This window comes from Anastrepha ludens, chromosome 3 (assembly GCF_028408465.1).
Source record: "Anastrepha ludens isolate Willacy chromosome 3, idAnaLude1.1, whole genome shotgun sequence".
In the NCBI taxonomy this organism is placed as follows: Eukaryota; Metazoa; Arthropoda; class Insecta; order Diptera; family Tephritidae; genus Anastrepha; species Anastrepha ludens.
This window is the reverse complement of record NC_071499.1, coordinates 16,523,002-16,548,225: the sequence shown is the minus strand read 5'-3', so window position 1 is coordinate 16,548,225 and position 25,224 is coordinate 16,523,002. Positions and strand designations below refer to the sequence as shown.

Here is a 25,224-nt window from a genome sequence, read left to right as displayed (position 1 = left end):
GTCGCTGAAAAAAGCCATTGTCCGCGAGTGGGCCAAAATACCTGCAAGTCTCATTCGGGCTGCTTGCGATTCGTTTCTGGACCGTCTCAAGGCCATAGTCAAGGCGAAAGATGGTCATATCGAGCAAAAGTAAATTGATGCTTAATTTTGTGTTATTTGAATTGAATAAAAGTAATTTTCCAAACTAAATGTATGGCCTTTTTAATTGGTTACACTACGAGTGACGGACCCTGTATATCAACAGCTCTGACTGGCTGTAGATATCTGCCTGTTAGAGGTCTCAAAATGGTATCAGAACGGTGCTTTAGTGCCACTTGGGGAGTGTCAGAATGGTACTTCAACCATTTCACCTACCTACCAACCAGAAGCATCATTCACTTAAGTTTCGTCCGCCTACTCCCATTTTACGCTAAGCTCATCAGACTTATGGGAAATTAATTGGCTTGGTATGAGACTATAGAGCACGGCATTATTACCATAGTTTTCACTTGGTACTTCATTGTCGTACACTGAGTGTTGGCTACTTGCAGAAGCAACAAGAGCCAGCCTGAGCAATTTTTGGAGCCTCAGCGCTTAGTAAAAGAACTCTAACAAAGCGGCAATTACGCGCTGTGTGCCTCATGTTATCTTCTCTCTGTAAGTGAGATCCCCGTCTTGCTAAGTTAAATACTGTTCTATGATTCCTGAGACTTCCTAGATCCCTCTCCGAGTGTGTGAGTGTGTCTGTTCTGTAGAATCTCATATACGAATTTCCTTGAGTCTTTCTCAAAAATGTCAAATATTTATAGACTTTACAATTTATCCAGAAAATTGGCAACGCCAAATGAATGCTGCACATACAAATATTTTTAATATACTTGCATTTGACAGCCACATTCATAACCACGCAGTGTCACTTAGAAGCCCCTACAGCTTTCACTCACATTCGGCAGTTTTGGGAGAACAAATTACACAGCTGCTTATTACGATGTTTTATGGCTCAAGCACGAAATGCCGAATGGCGGCAGCCTACATACATTTATCTTATGTTAATTTCATACTTTCCCTTTTATTTATTTCGTATGCAAATTTCCCACCGCCAAATCCCAAAACAACCCACATCCTTGGACTTTAATAGGCAGGCGAAAAGCTATTAACTCTTGCAGTCAACAGCTGTAGACACACATCGACACAGCCATGCATAGGAGCATGAAAGTCGGAAGAACGTGTGCAACAAAGAGCAATAATCATAAAAAGTAAAACAAAAGAAAATTTGTGAAAGACGAAGAAATCATACATCAGAGCCGTGGTGAGCACACACACACAAAGGATAGAAGCAAATAAATCAAGCTAAAATATGTTATACGAACAAGGAAGGATACGTGGCTCTAATTTTCCTTGTTAAATATTCCCGTGTTGGCGCATATTTGTGCGTTTCTGCTCGAATGTTTGAAACAATATTGCGCCACGCCATGCGATATAACCGAGAAAAGGGTGGCGTGAGACGAGCAACGCAGCTAAACATGTGGGCGACTACTCACACCCGGCCACTTGAAGGCGGGAAGGGGTCAGTGCCAAACGGATTTGCATTTTGTTTTCAAACTTCAACATTCCCAAACAACGCAAAGCCAAAGCCATAGCCAAAGAGCAAAAGAACAGTGAAGCATAGAAATGTGTGACTTTGGAAAAGCAGGGATTGCGTGGCGGGTTTTGAGTTACAAAAATAAAGAAAGATGTGACTGAAAAACAAAGAACTCATAAAAATTGTTTGCACATTGGCACAAATCGGTACCCAGGAAGGGGGGAAAAAGCACGGAGGGCAGCACGGGTGTGCGGATGTTAGCGGATTATGGCTTTTGTGTTTGTGCGCCAACACTTTGCCGCTCATCGAACGCCAGACAATGGCAAAGGAAATGCAGCGAAAGCTTAGAACACAGTAACAAGCGTTCGCTCGTTTCAGCGCCATAAAGTATACTCTGATTAATATGTATGTGTGTACACATGTGCTCTTATACACACTCACTCGTATGCTGCTGTTGACTTTCACAATAAAAGAAAGTTGCCGCGAATTATTGCCAATATTATTGTGGCTTTGATATTTCAACCTCATATCCGCTGATCGTTTGCACTCGTATTATATGGATTGGTTTAGAAGTGCACACATACATAGGTACATGTGTTGTGTTATTGAATGAACATGTGCTGCTGTGCTGGTAATGGATTTTTCTTCTTTTCTTTAATATGATTATCTGACGATTTTTTGTCATAATTGTTTGCCTACGGATGTGAGTATGGTATGATGGCTTATTTTTTCTGTTTTTTGTTTTTATACTTAGTCCTGCCATAAGTTCTGTTACAAGTGAAATCCGTTATAGATTTGAAATTATACTACTTTTTTTACTGAAGTTAGTTTTATTTATTCATGTAAATATTAATTTTCATTCGAAATCATCACCATTTGCTTTTACAAAGGCCTTTAAACTATTACGTCATTCAGCTCTTGCAGCACGCACGGTTTCCATGGATATTGACGTGGCTGTTCGAACCAAAGATTGTTTGGGACTCTTAAACTTTCTGTGAAGTCTTCGACAGGCCATGTTCTCGAATTCTGACCACAAACTGTAGTCAAATGGATTCAGATCTGGACTTCCAGACGGCCAATCTTCTACAGCTAGGAACCCAGGAATATTGTGTTTTAGCCACTGCTGGGTGGTTTTTGCCTTATCGGCTACAGCGGAATCTTGCTGGAGGATCCGACGGACTGCTCAAGTGCTTTACTAAACCATCTAAGGCATCCTCCTGGTACACTTTTGCCGAGGTCTTAACCCCCTTTTCGCAGAAATGGAGAGATTTAACGCCTTTACAAGAGACGCCCCACCAAACCATTACGGAGACTGGATAGTGGCCATGCTGAACCCTTGGAACAACACTTTTTGCGTCTTTAGAAGTTTTAGCATAAATTTTGTTGTTTTTCTTATTGAAAACTTCTTCAACAGTGAAAATTTCTCATCTGTGGAAAGAATATTTTCATGGCCGTTGACCGCGTGCCCCCGAAGAAGCTACTTACATCAGCCGAGTCTAATTTTCTTCAAGAGCGTTGTCAAAAGATGACCAGTTGAGCGACGGAAGGCTTTCGTGTGGAAATCATTTCTAATTAGTCTTAACATGGACCTGGTTGGCAAATACATTTCCCTAGACATGATTTTCAGGTTTCTAAGGAGATTTCTGGAAATTTTTCACGAATGGATTTTATAGCAGCACTGGGCCACTTCTTTTGCTGTCTGTCAATTCAGACATTTAGGAAAAACGATTGTTCATGCATTCTCTAAATATTAAGTTTTTTCAGCAATTCGTAAATCTCACTAGCACATTTCCCACACTTTTGTAATGCAATCACAGCAATGCGATTTTTCTAAGCTCCCCACCTCATTGTTCACATGCGAAATTTGCCACGAAACTGAGTACAATTTATGAGCATTGCATTATGCATTGAACAAAATTAAAAATAACTGATATTGGATATTTGGCCGAGCTCCTCCTTCTATTTGTGGCGTGCGTCTCGAAGTTTTCTAACAAACGGAGGGACCTACAACTTTAAACCGACTCGGAACGGTACACAGAAGAACAATTTAAACGGAATGCCCAATCCAGGGTAATTTACAACTAGTTGGCCTACGATAAACAAAGATTTTATAAGTTCAGTCCAACCCTATTTGAAAGTGTTCTTTGTTAGGTGCAGCCCTGAGTGGATAGATTATTTCAATGTTAAAAACCAGGAGAAATTGAAAATCTCTTAACAGAGGTACCCCGCAGGGAGGTGTACTAACCGCCCTGCTGTGGCTACTAGTTATCAAAAACACTCTCTCTACCTTCAAACAAAATGGTTTCAGAAATGTTCCCGAACATAATTGGAAAAATTTAGTTTAATTTCACAGTAAACTCAATTGGAACTAAAAGATCTAGTATTGTTGAGACCCTTCTTACATATGATAAATTCGCCTACAATAGGCAAAAGCTACAACTAAACCAAACTCATGAGAATACTAAAACAGCTTGTATTCTAGCGTTGAGTGGATGAGGTCGACCAAGCAAAGCCAGTAGAAATTTCCTTAGGACGGATTAATTGGAACTGGAGTCTCGCTATTACATCATTGCAAGTAGACGATGGAAGAGCCTACCAGTCTGTGCAATGCCCACGAGCAGCAAACTTATTGTAATATTTTCCTTAGAAAATAGTTGATATCAGGCTAGGTTGAATTACGGTGGTTTCCACTCTTCATAAGGGTGTAGAGAGTCATGTAGAGTCACTTAGGACTTCCACGGAAAATATTTGAAAAACAACCAATCCATTTTCGTTATTATTTTACTGTGCTTTCAGTATTGGGTGCAAAATGTAAAAGGCAATTCTAGTAGATGTACAAAATCACATTCTTAAAAAAAATAGAAAAAATGTTGAAGCCTATATTACAAGCTTTATATTTGTAATACATACTGTATTATGAGTTTGGGGTTTAATGAATTTGAAAAATTGTAAGTATAGTATAAGTATACTAGTAAATTTAACGAATGGCAATGCTGTCTGCATTTAACACTTCTAAAAACATGTGATGGATTCTTGAATTAATATTAATATTAATATTCCATTTATGTCTTTTTCGCAAAGTTTTTATTTTTTGGGGTTTTTGATTTTTTTGTTTTTTTTTTTTTGTTTGTTTACAAACACCAAATCGCTGTTACTAAATTTAATTTGAAATTGTAATTTTCAAACAAATTACTCATTCATTGTTCTAGTTTCGTAATTGACAAATTGTTCTTTAATATTTCGCTGAGAAAGCGGAAAGAATCAAAGGGCACTTTAAATAAGGAACAATTTATCGTCTCGGTTCGGTTAGGTTAGGGTGAAGCGGTTATCCACACTCACTTTATGGGACACACTCAGGTTCACGGCCCATTGTGATGCCGCGTGGGGAACTAGCCCTTATCCCTTCTTAAACCAATGTGTACTTTTAAAAAATTTTGTAAGATCCTTAATTTCAGAAGGCGCGGAATCGTCTCTTCTCATCTAGACAACTTCTGCAGAAGTCACGCATCAACCCATTCGCCTACGGCGGCCGGCTACCGATTAGGCCTCGTAATAACTAAAATGAGTGTGCTAAGACTGTGCTTATCTCTTCTTAGTAGAAGTTCCGAGCGTTTAGCATTCAGAGTCGACCACAGCTGTCGGGCGATTTTGCAAGTGGCTTCATTACGCCATCTTTCATTCGCTACTCTTACAATTTCTTCAAGGATACGTAGTTAACATGTTTTCAAGGGTATACCTATGTATATTATTGTCTATGTACTCATCAGTCAATTTGGTACCGATTTTCGCTAGTTCATCGGCTCTGCAGTTCCCCTCAATGTCACCATATTATCTTTAGGGGAAATGACTCAGCCATCTCGTTGAGAGATGCGCGGCATTTCATGGCTACCTTGGAGGTTGTCGACTGTTTTGTGAAGGGCTTTATCGCCGCCCACCCTGCCCTCGAGCTTTTAGCCATCGTCTCGGTTAGTGAAGCGTGTCCTATAGGCAAGATGAAAAAACGGTTCTAGATCAGGTTAGGTCATGGTGTGTGCGACACGAGAACCTCATTTATTTTCCTTCGCGGAACCATTTTGTGGCTTTTATGAAGTGCGGGATTGGTCCAGTTCACACTCCGAACAAAATCGTAAGAGAATAAAAAGAAAATTTACCTAGAAAACCGGCTCTGATTTAGCTAAGGCTAGACGATTGCAAAGGAAGTGCTCAACTGTTTTTGCCTCTCCCTCATCTCTAAAATTTCTAAAATATTCTTGGGAGAAAACTCCTAGTCTCAAGGAAGACTTGCCAAATAGGCAATGACCGATTATACAAACCACAACCTTCGAAATATCCTCACTTGATAGGCTAAGCAGTTCCTTTGTCTTTTTCTTATTTATTTGCGGTCACTGTTACGCCTATGCCTTCTTCATCTCTCCAAGACATATTGGCCTCCTACTGTTTTTAATTATTAGTTTGCTCGTGACCCGAGCTATCCAATTGGTGCTTCTATAACTAAGCAGTTAAGAGAAATACCTTGAAAACGGTTCTATATAAAACTTTTTTTTCTGTATTAAGATGGCACTCCAACAAAAGTTTTCAAACAACCCTGCTAATAACATAATTTGACTCAATTTTACTATGGCTCACTCTAGGTTACTTAAGAATCAGAAAACCTACGACAATCTCCATCCTCTAAGCGCGCTCTTGTTGCCAATTATCCATACTTTTAGTCCCATTATAAGTAAGTTTTCTGTGAAATATCATAAACAAAGTCAAAAATGTAGAACTAACCGCGTCCATGTGTGCTTTCCTACTGCACTCTCGTCTGCTGCGCTGATCTGTCTCGGCCTCTACCTCTGATTCTGCCTCTGTCGCTAACTCCAACTATTCATTTCTATGAGTATCATTTCTTCGTCGCTTTTTCTACCATTGCATTAATAAATAATGACATTCATGCAACTTGTTACAACTACTACTTTGGCACAACAACACCAACTACTCACCGGCAAGTAGTTTAAACAAACAAGCGTTAAAGTGGAAAAAGGGCATGCCATGCATGACGCGACTGTTAGCCGGCAGGACAATGACTTCCATACACCACCATTGCACGCAAATACACATGCAATGCATACAGATGTATAGGTACACACATATCCACACATATATTATAGGGGGCACTGCTACTCACAATATACATATACAAGTAGCGTAACCTCGCTTCTACAACCTTTTCAAGATTGTTAATTGTGCTTTGGATTGCGGTATATCTGCATGCTTATGCGTACATATGCGCGCTCATGTGTTTTATATTCATATTTTTACATACCGACATATATTTTCATTCAAAGGATTTGAGTCATAACAACAAACCGGCACATTAAAGTAGATAAAAATCGCTTCCGGGTATTTACATACAAACGAGAAATCCAGTTTAGCTCCGGGATAATATTAAAAAAAATCATTTGATAGATCAGACTTACGCAATTGGTTCTCTTCTAGACAATCACATAGACATTTTTGCTGATCAATTTTTTAATATTGTTTAAGGTTAAAGTACTACGAACAAAATCTATGCAATTGACATGGAGGAAGAGCTGGTTAGCGTAATGGAACTCGCTCTTTAAAAACTTTCTACATCTATAGTCGGGCTGCTATCAAAGCCCTTATGATGGTAGTGACCATTTCTAAATGTGCTCAAGAATGTCGAACATCCCTACAGCCTTTTCGAAAGCACATCATAACACATCGAGATCGAAATCTTATGAAAATATCAATCAAGTGAAAGAAAAGTTGATCAATAGCCGCAAATTAACCATCAGAGAGCTGGTAGAGGACTTGAACATTGCTTATGAATCCATTCAGGGCATTGTAATTAATGAATTGGTTTGCACCAAGTTGCTGCAAAGTTGGTCCCAAAGTACCTGAACTTCATACAAGAAAGGGACCGCGTTGATATCGCCAAAGACATGATTTCCAAGGCTGAATCCGTTCGAACATTTATCAAAGGAATCATTGCTGAAGACGAACCGTGGATTACTGAGTACGACACGCCATCCAGGCATCAAGCGATTGAGCGGAGGGCTCCAAATGAACCAAGACCAAAAAAACCACGTCGTTTTAAGTCTAAGAAGAAATAGATGCTCACGGTTTTTAAAGATTACAACGGTATTCTACACCATGAATTTTCGCCAGAAGGTCAGACAGTTTATAAAGACCATGATGTCGAAGTGGAAGCCTCAGAAAGAATCTAAGAACTATTATTTGGGCGTTATGAAACATTTACGTGAAGCAATCCACCAAAAAAAAGCATTTGAGGAAGAACAACTCGTGGATTTTGCACCATGATAAGGCCCGTCGCACATTGCCAGCATTATTCATGAATTTTTGACCGAGAATGCAGCGAACTTCTGTTTTCATTGGCGGCTCCATTATGGAATCAGGAGTGGAAGCCCAGGTTTTCTCTAAACCAGCCAACTTATCTATTTCCTTAAAACTGCCGAAGTCTTTGCGATCCTGCAGGCTGGCAAAAAGCTTAGGGAACGTGGGATCGAGGGAGATATTAACATTTATTTAATTTTTTCCTATAGTCAAGTCGCGACACCAAAGTGTAGATCCAAACTAGTCAACACCTGCAAGGGCGAGGTCAAATTTCGTGATTGTGTAGCTAACATTTCTCTGATCTGGATTTCAGGACATAGGAACATAGAGGGAAATGAAATTGCTGACGAGCTTGCCAAGAAGGGAACTGATGCCTAACCGGTCATCCGCCTGACTATGGTAAAAGGGGAATTGTACAACTTACATCTCAAGAAAGCGCATGAAAGATGGAGCTCCATTTCTTCATTTGCTATTGCCAGAAGCCTTTGGCCGCAGTACAACAGACGGAGGACTCAGAAAGTCCTGGGGACTCCATGCCATTAAATTTCCAGACGCGTTGTTATGTTTACTGGTCCTTGGACGATCGACAGCCTGTGGCAGTGCGTCAACCTATCTCCCATCAATTTTATCCATTCCATCAACAGCTCTGGCTGGCTGTAGATATCTGCCTGTCGGGGGTCTCATAATGGTATCACAACGACGTTTTAGTGCTACTTGGGGAGTGCCAGAGTGGTACTTCAACTAGTTCACCTAACCACCTACGAAGCGAATACCATCCAACAGCCATCGAATTCACCTGATATGGCTCCTTATGATTTTTTTCTGTTTGATCGACGTTTTAACAGCCGAAAAGAAGTAAAGGAAAAATTGAAGACGGCCCTGACGGCTAGACCGAAAATAGATTTTCAGAAATATTTCGATAGCTGGATCAAACGCTAGCCTAACTGATTCTATTCGCCAAAATTTGATTAAAGGATGTGTAAAGGTAGGATTTGGTAAATTTTGTTTGGACCCGGCAATGGGTGCAATGAGCTTTTCGACGACATAGATATAGCGTAGCGAATAAAGATCCAACGGCTTCGTTAGCTGGGTAATGTCGTCCGAATGAATACAAATGCTCGGGCTCTGAAAGTATTTGATGCGGTACCAGCTGGTGGTAGCAAAGGAAGAGGAAGATCTTTTCTATAATACATTGCAAAGATCAGGTGGAGAAGGACTTAGCTATCAAAGTTATTGAATTTCAGCAAGAAATCAATTGCTAAAAAAGGTGCAGATGAGACCTTGTAAAAACATTAAAAGGGAGGCAAAAAGAGGTGAGCTCGAAGAGTTTGAATAAATTGCAGTCGAGAAAAACATCCGTCAATTATTCCACACAAGTTTAGATCTCATAGATGGATGCCTTCAAAACCATTATAAATACCTGTTAAAGTACAAAGAGAAGAAAGGGTGTGATCCTAGGAGTTGATGCGGCGCGGATTTGTTTGTGACAGTATGGATTTGTTTGTGACAGTAAGAAAACCACAAAAAATTTGCTAATAGCTATTCTTCCTTGGCTGACAATCGCAAACCTCCGAGTGAATTTCTGACATGAAAAAGATCCTCGAAAGCTGCCCACAGTGGGACAAAACTGAAGGTCCCTCCATTTGTAGGACAACAGCAAGACGCATACCATAAATGCGCCAAACATCCAATAAATTGATGGCGGTCTGGTTGTCAACGACGATAATTAGAGTTGAAAGTGTTTAGTTCGGTTGTCAATTCAACCATAGTTGCAATAATCTGTTAGCTGGTAAGACAGTTAAAAGTTAAGTTCTGAATCAAGTTCAGTTCCCACTACTTTAGTTATTTTCAATCTGTTTGGGAAGAAATTATGGGTGTGACGATGATATCAAAGTCCTTTTCTCTACCCAGCTTACTATTTTATCTTGTGTGATCCTTTCTTGAAATAGACCTGAAGTACAACTAATTCTGAGCTGCTACTCAGTCTTCATATAACACTACGACCTCCTCAACTAAGTTCTTTATTTCTAACTAAATCCATCGACTATATTTGTAGAGCTGCTAGAAATATACATTTCAGCGAGTCTCTTCATACCCTCTTGGACCCTACAGTGGTCCATCATATAAAAATCCTACGGGGCATAATAAAGTTTTATGGCACTTGTGCATAATAAAATGTAAACAATTTCCATTACATCCGACAAAAGTGATTTTCCCATTTGGATAGTAAATTCACAATTGCAAATTATTTACTTACCTTGCAACTGGGCCTTTCGTTGGTCTTTCTACGTCTTCTTTCTTCAAATCCAAGGAATCCGTTTTACGCGTAGGTGGACTACCTACCAATGGAGGACTATACACTCTTGGTGGGCTGGTCACCTTCGGTGGACTATGCATCAATGGTGGACTCTTCATGAGCAGTGGTGAACGCATCGCTGGTGGCGATGGCATTACCGGTGGCCGATCGCCCTCAGGCGGACTTTTCATCACCGGTGGCGAAGCGCTATGTTTCGAGTACGACGACTTTATCGACGGTTGACTGCGTATCGATTTAACTGAGGGTTGTGGTGATGCCACGGCAACTGTAGATGCTACTGCTTCAATGACCGGTTGCGAGCCCGATGCAATGGATGCTGCGGCCGATGCCACCGAGGCAGCTGCAATACTACCAGCACGAGATGCAACACTGCCGCGTACGCTACCGCTGCGACTGGCATTACGACTACCGCTGCCATGACTACCGCTATGGCTAGCACTCCGACTAGCGCTGCGACTACCCGAGCCGCTTCCGCCACTGCCGGTAACACTACTACGCTTTTTCTTAGGCGAACCAGAAGTTGGCGGTGTAGGATGTGGCGTGCCGCGTGGTGTTGCCTGTGATGTCGGAGTGCCACGTGTCTCAACTATCTCGTCTGCTGGCGTATCGGCGGTTGTGTGATCCTCGGTTATAGCGTCGCTCAGTTGACGCTCGGAGATTGGAGTTTTTTCACTTGACGTTTGTTCATCTTCAATAATTTCATCGACTTCCATAAGTTCTGCCGCCTGTTTTTTAGCATCTTCTTCTACTTCCATTTCCTCTTCCTGTTCTTCGATAGGTAATTCATCTTCCATTCCTGGTGGTGGCGGTATATCAGCTAACATCATGCCAGTATCTTGTTCCAATTCACCTAACTGATCAGCTGGTGGCGGAATGATGGAAGAAGCTGAATATCCATTGCTCGGAGGAGTGGTTATAGTGGTGGATTCATCTTCATTTGATGATTTGGTCTCATCGATCATATGGTAGGCAGTGCCATAGGTAATACCTTGAATTAGCTCAGCTGACTTCACTTCAACCGCGGCAGCCAAAGCGGCGGCTATAACATCGCTTGGCTCACCGAAATCTGGTGACGGTGTAGCTGGACCATCGTCCATTGCAAGTTCTCTACTGCGTGGCGGTGAACCAATCGAGCCCTGCGGTGAGCCCACGGAACGTGGTTGGGAACTTGTGGAGTGCGGTGGTGAACCCACAACGACGCGCTGTTGCGAACCAATCGAGCGTGGTTGCGAGCCAGCTGAGCTGGTAGGTGAACCAACCGAACGTGGTGGTGATTGTGGTAGGGCGGCATGCTGTGGCAATGGTGGTGGCGGTGAATTAGGTTGAGATTGATCACTCTCCGAAGGCGGTGTCAATGGCAATGGCGCTTGTGCGTGCATAGGTGGAGGTGGCGAGGCCAACTTCATGGGTAATGTCATTTTAGGACATGGCGGTGGGGTGTCTGGTGGTGATGGTGATGTTGAGGGCGACTTGGTCGTCGGTGGTGTAACACCGTTCACGCCATGCGCACCATTGCCATGCACATAAGAAAAATTCGATGGCAGTGGTGGCAATGGAGGTGGCGGAGTTGACTTATCATCATCCTCTTCTTCCTCCTCATCTACATCGGCGTCATCTCCCTCATCTTCGGTTTCAATGGGTGGCGAAGGTGGTGCCATGGCGCGTACTGGTGGAGGCGGTGTTGCCATAGGTGGTGATAGTGGTGGTGGTGGTATCATTTCGAGTACCGATGAAGTAGGCGAAGCGGGTGGCGAATCGACTGCGGTGTCAGTGGGGTGATGTGGTGGTGGTGTTGGTGGTAGATCATCGTGTTCGGTGAGTGTTGGCAGCGGTTGGCCCTGCATGGGCAGCGGCGGAGGCGGTATAAAGCCAGCACCAAGTGCATCTTCAGGCGCCATAACGGGCAAGGGTGGTGGCGGTGGCTGTTGCGGCTCAAGCGCCAAAGCGCTATTATCCACCTCCTCGATGTCAGAGTCAATGCCTTGCGCAAAATCCATGTAGAAGTTGTCACGTGAATCGCTCGAGCCACGACGTAACTTCAAGGATAGATCGGGTGAACTATCCATGACTTCGTTTTTGCAACGCTATAACGGTGTTGCTGTTAATGCCGATTTACACTGAAACACTGTAGGAAAGCGCTTTAATTTTTTTTTTTATGATTTTTCCCAAATTTGATTTGTTGGTTTCTACGCCTTTAAGTCACATAAGAACTGTTTTTTTTTTGTTTTTGCTTAAATGCTTTCAAGTGGTATTTCAACTGTTGCCTGAGGCATCTCCCAGTTCACAGACCTGCAACGAGGACACATGCAACGAATACTTTTACTTTACACACAACAACAGCAGCAACAACGGGAGGAGCAGCTATGTACAAGTATGTTATTTTTCGACTGTGCACTGGTGCAAATTTACTACGTCACAATTTAATTTGTTGGCAATGTTTTCCGAGAACAAATGTCAAGGGTTGGTGTTGTTGCTGCCTGACATATCCTGTGAAAGACGCGCGCGCGCACACAGACACAAATTCACACGCACTTGGGTTAATGGCACAAAACAATTTATATTTATGCTGCCTTTACGCATAATAAATGTGCGACAACAACAACATCCGCAAACAGCAGAACAAATTTATATTATTTACGCGACTGCGAGGAAATCTCGAGCATCCAACAGAAATGGTTTGGCAGTGGTAGACAAAAATAATGCGCACTCGCTAGTTGGGTGATGTGCGGCAGAGGAAGCAGCAGTCGCATAAAAAAACAGGCACGACCAGGCATCAACCCCTCCAACAAGTTAAGCACCCTCGCATGCGTGCATTTAAAGATCCCTGTTGAGGGTGTATGTGTGTGAGTGTATTAAATTTGTGCTGCCCGCATATTCGCCAGCCACTTAATAGTGTCTAATAGTCCATTTGAGTTTTGGCAATCGTAAGTCCGCTTTGTTTTGCCATCATTACTGACATTGGCATAGACGACTTTGCGGACGCCATTTATAATGGAAATGAAGAAGGCCACTTACTCAATACGATTTTCTCAGCTAATGCTGTCATAAATCTTTAGTGAGTTACTCATAATGGTTTAATACGACTGGAGGCTTAGAAATTCGATCAGCACATTTTGCGTTGAGGAATGGCTGAGTGGTTCTTAGTCGAGTGGTAGTGGAATAATTGAAAATAAAATTTTATTCAATGATTATCAGATTATTAGTATTCATGGCACAATTTTCTTAAGCTAATGGGTTCGCGGCCGCCGTAACCGAATGGGTTGGTTCGGAACTACCATGCGGTAGTGCGTAGATTCGCAAAATCAAACTTTATTTCTAATAGCGGTCGCCCCTCGGCTGGCAATGGCAAACCGTCAAGTGTATTTTTGCCATGAAAAAGGTCCTCATAAAAACATACGATACATGGATCTTAGCTGTTGGATCAACTGAAAACGAATCCATCCAGAAACTGCAGAAGTCCATCGACGAAGTAGTCACATGGACTGGAAATTTTAACATAAAGCTAAATGAAACCAAATCAGTTCACGTAGATTTTACTAATAAAAAATTACCTACAAACCAGTTCATATTTTGTCAGCAATAGTGGCAAATGCTAATAGTGCAAAGTATCTAGGCATGACTTTAGATGTAAAGCTCAAGTGGAAAGAGCACGTGAAAATCAAAGCTGCTGAGCTGAATCTAAAGACGCAAAAACTCCAATGGCTAATTGGCAGAAACTCTGAGCTATCAACTCAAAATAAACTCCTCATTTACAACCAAGTGCTAAAGCCGGTCTTCAATTATGGGGATGTACTGCAAAGACCAACATCGACATTATACAGCGCCTCCAAAATAGAGTAATTAGGGGAATCGTTAAAGCTCCCTGGTACATGCGTAATGAAGATCTGCACAAGGACTTAAATTTAAAAACCGTCTCAGACACAGCCAATCTCTGTGCAGTTAAGCATGCTGAAAAGTTAACGCAGAAGCTTCCGTACTAAGCGATGAAGCAACTGTAAAAAGAAGATTAAAAAGAAAGAAACCTCAAGACTTAGTTGTCAATATTGTTTAAGCTACTTCAAGTTGTGAAATGAAAATTACTTATTAGTTTTATACTAGGTGTAATCTTTATGGAATGTAAATAAAAATTTATAACATTTCAATAAAAAAAAAAAATAAAAACATCTACCGTTCGGAGTCGGCTTGAAATTGTAGGTCCCTCCATTTTGTGGAACAACATCAAGACGCACACCACAAATAGAAGGAGGAGCTCGGCCAAACACCCAAGCAAGAGCTTATACCGGAGCTGCATGGAAATTTGCTTTTAGAATTAGTGAATCAACACCTGTTTAACGGATATTTTCTTTACCCATGGGTCCAAGAATGAAATATGGTCTGGAGTCGGGTGGTGCTTAAACGGAAGTAATAAGTATCAATATGCTATGGGGGAAATGGCAACTGTTTTCCAAACGGAAATTTTTGCCATTCTGAAAGTAGCCGAATGGATAATCGAGATGAGATGAAGCGGGAAACAGATTGGAGTTTTCAGTGACAGTCAGGCTGCACTGAAGGCTTTGGAGAACGCGAAGCAAATCTCAAAGCCTGTTCAAGAATGTAAGAAGAAGCTTAGTTCTGTCGCAAGACAGCACAGACTTGTACTTATATGGGTTCCAGGGCACTCCGGTGTTCAAGGAAGCGAAATTGCCGTTGAATTGGCCAACCGTGGATCAGCTGTTCCCCACAAGCCCCAGAGCCAGTAATCGGAATCAGTTGCGCAGGAATCATGAACTGAACCAGCGATTATGTATGCAATTTACATAAAGAGCATTGATCCAGTCTAGAAAGCTACAGAACTGCAAAGTATTTTCTCACAAGCTCGAACACAAAACTGTCGAAATTTCTACTAAAACCTGGAAGAAAAGACAACCGGTTGCTGGTCAGAATTATACAGGACACAACCCATGGGGTCAGCATATGACCACCATTCGATACATTAAGGACCCGATGTGCCTGTCTTGCTTGGAAGAGGCGGATAGCACTGAGCACTTTCTCTGTGAGTGTCCTGCCTTTGCTAGAGCAAGGCTACGAGTTTTAGGTTCCGATGTCGTGAAATGAGTAATATTCGTTCTCTAAAACTTCTCCAGATTTGCCAAAGAATCTGGAAAATTCTCACAGGACTAACTACCTTTGCCTCTGTCTCTATTCTTTCCTATCTCTTTCTCTGATACTTATCTCCTTTCCTCCTTGACTATCTACCCTCCTTCCAGAGCTCTAAATACAATGGGGTTTTTAGCCTGAGTGTTTTAGGAGCCCCTAAAAGTCTTGGTGCTCCTTGACTCGACCTATTAAAATTTCAATAGCGAGCTTATTTCATAGAGAAGGACACTAATCCCTAGGTGACTCATCAATGAAAACATCTCGTAAAATGCTTTTTGGATAAGGTTTGTCCACCGGAGGCGTAATCAAACCATCCAGTGTCAACAAACAAAGAAATCGGGTTGTTATTATCAATGACGACCGGTTTAGACCGATGCCGAAGGATTTTTGTTCCCATGGCTGAAAAATCTTTAATTTAGCAAAACCGTGCCCTACCACGTACTACTGATAAAACTATGGCTTTACTGTACAGAAGTATTCATTAATAAGCTTATCTCTAGAAATGGAACTGTACTTTGTCCTTCAAAAGCACTTGCGTACGGGCTCAAGTGCTCAACAAGTAGTAGACTTGTTGCTTCCCAACAAATCAATCAACACCACATAATAAAGAAAACGCCGTAGAAAGAAGTTATTTCTTTAGTAAACAAAAAAATTCCGTGGCAAATAGATGGATGGATGGATTTCAGTAGACCGGAATCTCATTAGTAAAGACTCAGGCACTCAGGTATGGAAGCCCACTCACTTAAAACTTATCGTTGGGTGAAGCTGAAACAGTTTAATGGAAAAGGGGTGTTAATGTATCCAAAGATCCGACAGAAGACATCAAATTCCGGAGCACATTGAAAAGAGGCTTACATAGGCTAAGTCAAATTCAGAACGGAATTGGAAAAACATAATATTCACGGATAAATCTTCCTTTTGAGCGAATAGTTGCATATGTCGGCCCTGGTGTTCTGCTGATAATCAACAACTTCAACAAACTCTTAAGAAACCAGTTAAGGCTCTTAGTAGGGGCTGTTTCTACGAAAAATGACTTGGTCGTTTATTTGTGTTTACCGCCAATTTGAATGCAGTTTTAATGAATAAAATTTACCAAAAATCATCATTGCCTTCAGCTGCAAAGATATTTGGAAGAACTAGCTAACCTTGGGTTCTACAAGATGACAAAGAGCCCAAGCCGAAGGGGTATAGAATGGGAACATCAAAATGGGATTGAAGTGTTGGATTGGCCTTCACAGTACCCTGATGTCAACCCTATTGAAAATGTTTGGGCGAAAGGTTACCAAAAACTCAAAGGAAAACAAATATGGACGCTCAAAAAATTATCATGACAAATTCGACTGATTCGGAGCCGATTACTTCCACAACTTGCACAGAAATTAACACAAAATATAACTCAAAGTGAGTTCCCGCTAAGATAATCCGCCTCATAAGAGCCCTTTACGAACATTCCGAACTGGCAGTGCTTCACAACGGCAACCGCAGCGACCCATTCACCACCAACGCAGGCGTAAGGCAAGGTTGTCCCCTGTCGCTCTTCTCTTCGCCATCGTCTTAGACGTCGTCATGAGCCAACTGACCCTGCACAAAACAGATATTGCATGGAGTTTCACCAGACAACTTGAGGACCTGCACTTCGCTTATGACATCTGCCTCCTCTCTCACAAACTGACATGCAAACGAAGACGGGCAGACTAGGCAGGCACGCACTGTCGGACTGGAGGAAAACATCACTACGACGAATGTCTATGAGAGTCAACCGCAAACCACGGCAAACGGCGGAGCAGATGGAGATGTCCACAGTAGGCTAAACAAAGCAAGGACGCCGTTCGGACGAATGTATACAGTATGGGCGAGGTCGCAAATCTCCAGGCGCACTAAACTACGAATATTTGGCTCATGTGTAAAGGCAGTATTGTTGTACGGAAGGGAAACATGGCTGGTCTCCAACACCATCACACAGAGGCTACAATCTTTTGCATCATCTGTAGAATATTCTGACCGAACACCATCAGTAACAACGCGCTGTGGGGATCAACGAATGAGGAACCCATGGCAAATCAAATGCAGAAAGTGGCGATGAATAGACCATACGCTTAGAAAGCCACCAGATAGCACCACGAGGATGGCACTGGACTGGAATCCGCAAGCGAGCAGAGGTCGCGGTCGACCAAAAAACACTTGGAGAAGGTTGATGTTGCGCGAACTAACACATACCGATATCTCAAGGGACGGTGTGAAAACAATGGCACAGTACCGTGTACGATGGTAGAAACTTGACGAGGCCCTATGCTCCCGAGAGGAGTGAACAAGGAAAAAAACAAACGAAAAATTCGCAGGTGTAGCAAAGAAGGGAGAGCACAGTCTAAATCTTTGCCGACGAGAGCAGGTCAGCAGCTGAGAAGAATCCTCATCCTCCAGACAGTTTTCGCCAAAAGAACTTGAAGCAATCCCAAATCTCACCGCATGGGCACCTAAGGGACAATTTTGCGTAAGGATACCTACCAAATTTGAGAGCTGCGGCTTTGTTAGCCTTAGAAGTTCCGCGAGCGCCCCGATCTACCCGTGATCAAAAGGATGTTGGGACTTTGCACGTTTGCGCACGAACCCAACGCTGGCAGAGTTAACGCGAAGCCCATCTTTCCAGATGTAGACCACAGATTTTCAAGGGTCGGCTAAAACTATGTGTCTAACTAACTAACTAACTTAACTAATGAACGCACAGACTGGAGAACTAATTCTATCACTTTCAAACCTGGCTCTCAGCTATGGTTTACTGATGGGTCCAAATTGGAAAATGGTAGAACAGGGCGGGAATCAATGGGCCTAAGTTCAAAAATCGATTCCGATGGGACTCTACCCAACAATATTCCCGGCAGAAATACATGCCATTGAAATATGTGTTAGAGAATGCCTTAGCAGGTACTCACATCTACATACTTTCAGATAGCCAAGCGGCTCTAAAAGCTATTCTATCAACAACTATCACCTCTAAATTGGTAAATGATTGCCTAAACCTTCTCAACACGCTAGGAAACCTCAACATAGTAACACTATGTTGGATTCCGGGACATGAAAGACATGAGGAAAATGAAATGGCTGATGACCTTGCAAAATAAGGCGCAAATATGCAACTTACTGGTCCTGAGCCTTTCTGCGGACTCAAAAAAAGCCACATTAATGAATTCCTTAGGAAATGGGAAGAAAGAAAATTTGCTGCACACTGGCTAAACTGTGCCGGTCAGCGTCAAGCCAAACTATTCCTAAGTCCCAACAAAGGAATATCTGACAAGCTTCTCTCACTAAGCAGTCTATCTGGTCTATCTGAGACCAATGTCTGCCGCTTTTGCGAAATGGGCATAGAAAGCTCAGAACATGTGCTTTGTGAATGTCCTGCGTTAAGCAGACAGAGACTTCATCACCTTGGTGGTATCGTAATATCTCCATGCAATCTTTGGAACAACAAACCTTAAATTGTGCTAAAATTTTTAAAAAGCCTAAAACTCTGGGGTTACAAAAATAGGCCTTTCACAACAGATCAGCTCTGGTCGCAGTGCGTAATGGCCTTCTAATAATAATAAATAATAACTATTTGACTATGTGTGATAGAACTTCACTACAGATTGTTGAGGAATTCCCACTTAACCTGTCAAAGTTGTCCACTCAACGTATATATCCTTTGCTAGGTGTCTTGATATGTCCTACAAATCAATGTCCTATGCCGCCTCCGAACGGTAGCTAGTTTTTATGAGCAACCTTTTTATAGCCTAGGAGCGACAACGATTGCAAAATTGCTTTTCTATCGCTTGATGTTTCCAACCCATAGTGGAATCTGGTAGTCATCGAATGGTAGTCATTCACAAACCCGTTTGGCTACGTCCAGGCGGCTACTCAAAATATGCATAGATGCATATATGTTATTTTACAGAATTTCACAGCAGCCCTACACATCGTGAAAACTAAAACTAAAACTACTTTCACAATTCACGTTCAACTATTCATGGGCGTTTTCTTTGTGCACACGAGAAAGTGTTTCGTCTAAAAACCAGTCAACTATGAAAATACTCGCATAGAGTAAATCAAAATAGCCAACACAAAGTAGGAGCTGCATAGGGAAATCCGAGCGAGTAGGAGTTGAAGCACAGCCAAGTTGACGGTTGGGAGGCTTATTGGGCGGTCAACCATTGTTCGATTTGAAAGCCAACGAAAGGGACAGTGTAAGCCATAATAATAACCACTTGACTCTGTACCAAATACATACACACATACATGTATAGGTATGTGTATGTATGTATGTATGCATCGAGGCGAAAGTAGAGACCGCAACGAAACATAAGAGGTGGGATTGCAAAGGAAGCAGTCGAAGGAGGCAGTGTAGTTAACTGCAGATATTTGTATGTAGTTGTTGCTAGAATAATGCAATGCGAATACGAAGTATTGTGTGTTGTAGTTGTAAATAGTTTCGGTTCGTCGGTAATTGTAGTATAGAAAATAAGAGGCTGGCGAAAAATTTACTGTATCGTTGTTTGCCAAGAGATAACACTTTTGCTGCTGCCATTCCCCTGCTGCTGATGTTACTTTGCCTGGCTGAGTTGGATGCTGTAGAGTAATTACTTTTATTGCTGCTGCTGTTGTTGTGGTTGTTGTTGTTTCAACTGTGGGGAGTTGTGTCGCGTAGTTTTTATGTTTTTTTTCTTTTCGCTTTTTGTTTTTTGCTTTCTCACTTTCAGCTTTCTTTTTACGTAGTAAGTGGTTTTCGCTTTTTCTCTATAACAACAACAATATCAACTGAACTAAATATTGTAGTACGCACACACACACACACGCTTGCATGTACCACATATCCATGTACACTATCACTACACACATACATGCATACATACATATATGCATACACTCGATTTTCGCCACTGCCCTAACAAGCAAATGTGTATACACCAAAAATTTTGCACTACTGCCACTTTTCCACTTTACGAATTTTTACTATTCGCATTTATTGAAAAATTTCACATTACGGAACCGGATATCTCGTTTTAACGCACAGCTAACTAACACATACATACTTGTACATACACATAGGTTAATAAATTTTCACTTTTTACGCACTGCTACAATTTATTTTAAGTGAACGCAATTTTCTTCTTTTTTTTCTTTGTTTTTACACCCAAGAAGTGGGGCCTAACACCCAGCCATAGGCAGAAAAATTTATGTTTTTTTGTTTGTTTTTTTTTTCTTTGTTTTTTGATTATCGAAATTTCTTCTTTCAAGCCAAATGCGGTTGTGTATCCTGTGTGAGTAGCACAAAAAATGTGACGCGTGCAAGGAAACTGCGATCCTGCTGCGACAACACTCAAATATGGAATGACAATAGTCAAAGCGCTCCAGCCGCTCAGTGCTGTTACATAGGCTGCATAGTCGTCGTCGTCGTCGCTGTCGGTTCACGAGTCAAGGCAGCCGAGTTGTTTCGCACAACGAGTCAAGTCAGCCAAATTTGCGCGCGTCCAACAACACAACAAATACACATTTACATACCAGAATATATCTATCAGCAGCAGCAGCAGCCGATTGGAAGTACCGGAAGCACCAGCAGAGTGGCAGAGTGTGAGTATTGGATTTCCCGCGCCGTTTCCAGGCGCGCGCACAACGTAACCGAGCAAAACAAAGTTAGAGCAATAACGCACACTGGAAGGAAACGGAAGAGGCCGTTGAGGCGCGCACTTAAACCACCCATACTACAACATATTACGGTTTATTGTGATGTATGTGTAGTACACTAGGGCGGTTAATGGCATCGAGCCGCTGGTGACACCATTGGAATTTGTGTTTTGTTGTTTGTTATTATTTTTACTCATCTCTCCTGCTGCTATTTGTTATTTTGTTTTTATTTGCTGTGTGCGTTTTATTTAGTGTGTTTTTGTTTTTGTTCGTTTTTGGTTACCGAACAGCCGACGAGCGTAATCGGCAATCGGTGTTGAGGCTGCTATAACCGGTCACAGTATGCAATGAATGAAATGGCGCCCACTCACCGTGGCAACGAGCAAACGAAGTGGGGGAGTACGAGTGAGTGGAAGGGGTATGGTTTGCTTGTTTGTTGTTCCAAATACAAACATACTTATATGCAAAGGTATGTATATATGTATGTATGTATGCACGTACATATGTATGTTCGTATGCATTTTCTATTTTTGCGTTTTTTGTTTCAGATTTTTTTTTTCGTTCTAGCGCGCTGGGGTTGAGGTCCATTTCAAGCTCACGGGTAAGCGGGGCCAGCTTACGAAGCATCCATCCTACTGTTTGTCAGGTAGGTTGACAGTGATTCTGCTGGCTGAGTGCGTGTAAATGACGACAAATTAATTGCGTATTGGTGCATGTGTGTGTGTGTGTGTACGTGCATGCATTCGAAGTGCGTGTGTGAGTGCTGCTGCACTTCGTACACCTCGTACATATCGCCATATGCAGTTGCATAGAGGAGCGTATGACAAACTTATTTTTGATAGACTGAATGGCGTCTACTTCCGGTCTGTGCGCTTTGCTGAGAGCGTTGAAATCGCATTGTTTGTGTGTTTTCAATGGGAAAACACCGAATGCTGATAGCTTTTGAAAATAAATGCAAGCGTTAATACGAGTGGGGAATATGAATATTTTGGAAAAATATTAAAAATTGAAGGAAAATTCGTAATGCGCAATTGTTGATTGTAGATTTTTTAAGAAAATTAATTTAAAATAACTACTGAACTCGAGGTTTAAAATTATATATGTATGTATGTGTGTTTGTATCTCCACTTGCGCTCATATAAATAAATCACTCTATAGTACAACACTAAGCCTGTCAAAAACGCTGATTTATGTATATAAATAAATGGAAAAAAGTTTATATAAGATTTTTGTACAACTTATTGCTATGATTTTTTTAAATGTAAGTTGATCAATAAACTTTTAAGAGAAGAACCATGTATTCCATCACAGATTTCACGCTCATACTGAGTGGCGCAAAATTAATCATCCAATTTGTTTCCAATAACTTGTTTACTAAATAAAAAAAATGTTCAGGGTAGGAAATCTTTATTTTGACCTTTAACGCTCCATTGTTATACAATTACAAATTTCCAGATAGGGTGATTAATTTTGCGCCTCCTTGTACATTTAAGTGATCTGAAAAAAATTATTTTGAGTGATGGAAATATTAGGTAGTCGAAAAAGTCGTTTCGTATTTTGTCAATAGATGTCGTTGGAGTCATCTATCTCCAGTGCTACCAATCACATTGTGTTATATCATATGGTGTTAGAAAGGTGACATTTTAAGCTTCATTTAACCAAAAAAAAATTAAATTCGGAGAATTAAAAAAAGAATTATTGCTGTTCAAAAATGAGTAAAAATAATGAAAAAATTCGCTATATTTTGAAATTTTTGTATAAAAAAGGGAACAATGCCACGCAAGCCACCAATGAAATTTGTGAAGTTTACGGAGACGATGCTGTATCAGTTCGTGTCGCACAATAATGGTTCGCTCGCTTCCGTTCTGGAAATTTCGATGTGAAAGAAGGACCTCGCTCCGGTCGACCTATCGTTGAAAAAGTCGATGAAATTATGGAAAAGATTGACCAGGACCGTCACATAAGCTGCCATGACATCGCCAAGGCACTAAACATTCATCATCAAACGGTTTTGAAAAAGGCGGATTACAAAAAGAAGTTCGATGTTAGGATACCACATGAATTGTCTGTGAAAAATTTAATGGACCGAATTAACATCTGCGATTCTTTGCTGAAACGAAATGAAATCAAATCATTTCAGGAGACGAAAAGTGCATCAAATACAACAATAATGTGCGAAAAAGATCATGGTGCAAGGGTGGCGAAGCTCAACAAATGGTCGCAAAGCCAGGATTGCCGCCTCGAAAGGTTATGCTGTGTGTTTGGTGGGATTGGAAAGGAATCATCCACTATGAGCTGCTCCAGCCTGCTCGAACGATTGATTCTACAATTTACTGTCAACAACTGATGTGATTGAAGCAAGCAATCGAAAAAAACGGCCAGAACTGATCAGCAGAAAGGGCGTCGTCTTCCATCAGGACAACGCTAGGCCACACACATCTTTGATGACTCGGCAAAAACTGGGAGAGCTTGGCTGGGAAGTTTTGATGCATCCACCATATAGCCCTGACCTTGCACCATCGGACTACCATTTGATTCGGTCAATGCAGAACTCCCTTAATGGAGTAAAGTTGGCTTCAAGAGAAGCCTGTGAAAATTACTTGCCGCAGTTTTTCGCCGAGAAACCTCAATAGTTTTACAGTGATGGAATAATGTCTCGAAGAAAAATGGCAAAAGGTGGTCGACCAAAATGGTACATATTTGGTTTAATAAAGTTCATTATAAATATAAAAAAAAATGAGTTGAAGTTTGATTAGAAATACGAAAAGACTTTTTCGACTACCCGATATTTATTTTGACCTTTAGCGTTCCATTGTTTTACAATCACAAATTTTCCGATAGGGTGATTAATTTTGTGCCACCTTGTATATTTAAGTGATCTGAAAAAAAAATTATTCTGAGGGATGGAAATCTTTATTTTGACCTTTAGCGTTCTATTGTTTTACAATTACAAATTTTCCTATAGAATGATTAATTTTGCGGCACCATATATATGTAAATCTGAAAAGAATGCTTTATTTTCCGGCTTCCTTGGAGCTGCCGCTCTTCTTACCTCTACAAATTCTCTATTAGCTTAAGGTCGAAGCTTTGCCCGTTTGTATAAGGTTTGCTCCGGGCAAGTCTACGTTAACGAATTTAGCCGCCTTTACGGAGGATTATTTGATACCTTTCAAAGGCGTTGCCAAATGGATGCCATCCATACCTCTTTTGATGGGGTATCTCACCCAATATTAAGAGATAAACTTGAGGGTTACGGCTTTCACTGTCAATTTCTAAAGCGGCTAACTTCCTATCTTGATAATAGACACTGTGTCCTTCGGCTCGATAATGTGTCGACTTATTCTTTTGTTGTTTCGTCTGGTTTCCCCCAAGGGAGTGTTCTAGGTTCGTTACTATTTATACTCATCATTAACGATTTCCCTCCTGTTTTTCTATGTGCAATTTTCTTCTATACGTATGTAGATGATCTAGAAATCTTTTATGAAATTACATGTCCAGAAGGTTTATCCACTCTCCAGAGTGAGTTGAATAACTTTTATAAAGGGTTTTCCTATAACAGGGGTTATTTTGAATAGGATTGAGCTATCGAGAGATGATTAACGATTTTGTATGGGCGGAATTAGATGGTATTAATCTGGACAACGTTTATTTTCAACGCTACGTGGCGCTACGTGCCACACAAGCAACGAAACCATTGATCCTTTACGGGAAAAGTTTCCGGACCGTGTTATCTCTCGAAGAGGTGATCACAATTGGTCACCGAGATCTTGTGATTTAACACCTTGTGACTCTTTTCTTTGGAGTCAGGTGAAAGGGAAGGTCCACGCTAACAGCCAAAGGTAGACTCAAGACTTCAAAGATGGAATTCGTGAGGCTATCGAGGACATAGGGCAGCCAATTTGCAATTCGGTTATGGAAAATTTCATGAAAAGGTTATGGAAAATTGTCCTGTAAGCATCGTCGTGTTGATAATTTGCCCGATGTTATTTTCCACTGTTAACGGCATACCTTCCTCTTTATAATGAAATAAACATCCGATCATTTATATTATATTAAAAAATATAATTTTTTCTTAATATCAAAATAACAACACCTCTAATTGAAAAACCCATAGTATTGGTACGAGTATGTGCGTAATCAATCGTTCCTCAACATTATTAAATGTCACTATACTTTTTATGCCGGTAAAGATAACTAG

The 25,224-nt window shown here is 41.3% G+C and overlaps 1 protein-coding gene across 4 annotated transcripts; it reads right to left on the bottom strand.

Moving 5' to 3' along the window:
- Nucleotides 1-10,083: 10,083 nt before the first annotated feature.
- On the bottom strand, nt 10,084-20,716 carry LOC128857065 (proton channel OtopLc-like). 4 transcript variants are annotated; one of them, XM_054092616.1, is made up of 2 exons: nt 20,435-20,716; nt 10,084-12,524 (listed from the first exon to the last, which is right to left on the bottom strand). In XM_054092616.1, exon 2 carries the CDS (start codon nt 12,299-12,301, stop codon nt 10,172-10,174), a length of 2,130 nt encoding a protein of 709 aa, XP_053948591.1. In that variant the 5' UTR covers nt 12,302-12,524; nt 20,435-20,716; the 3' UTR covers nt 10,084-10,171. The 4 variants fall into 4 exon arrangements, with proteins under 4 accessions (XP_053948591.1, XP_053948590.1, XP_053948593.1 ...); XM_054092615.1 differs by having other exon boundaries at nt 20,445-20,716; XM_054092618.1 differs by having other exon boundaries at nt 20,467-20,716.
- Between the last annotated feature and the right edge of the window lie 4,508 nt (nt 20,717-25,224).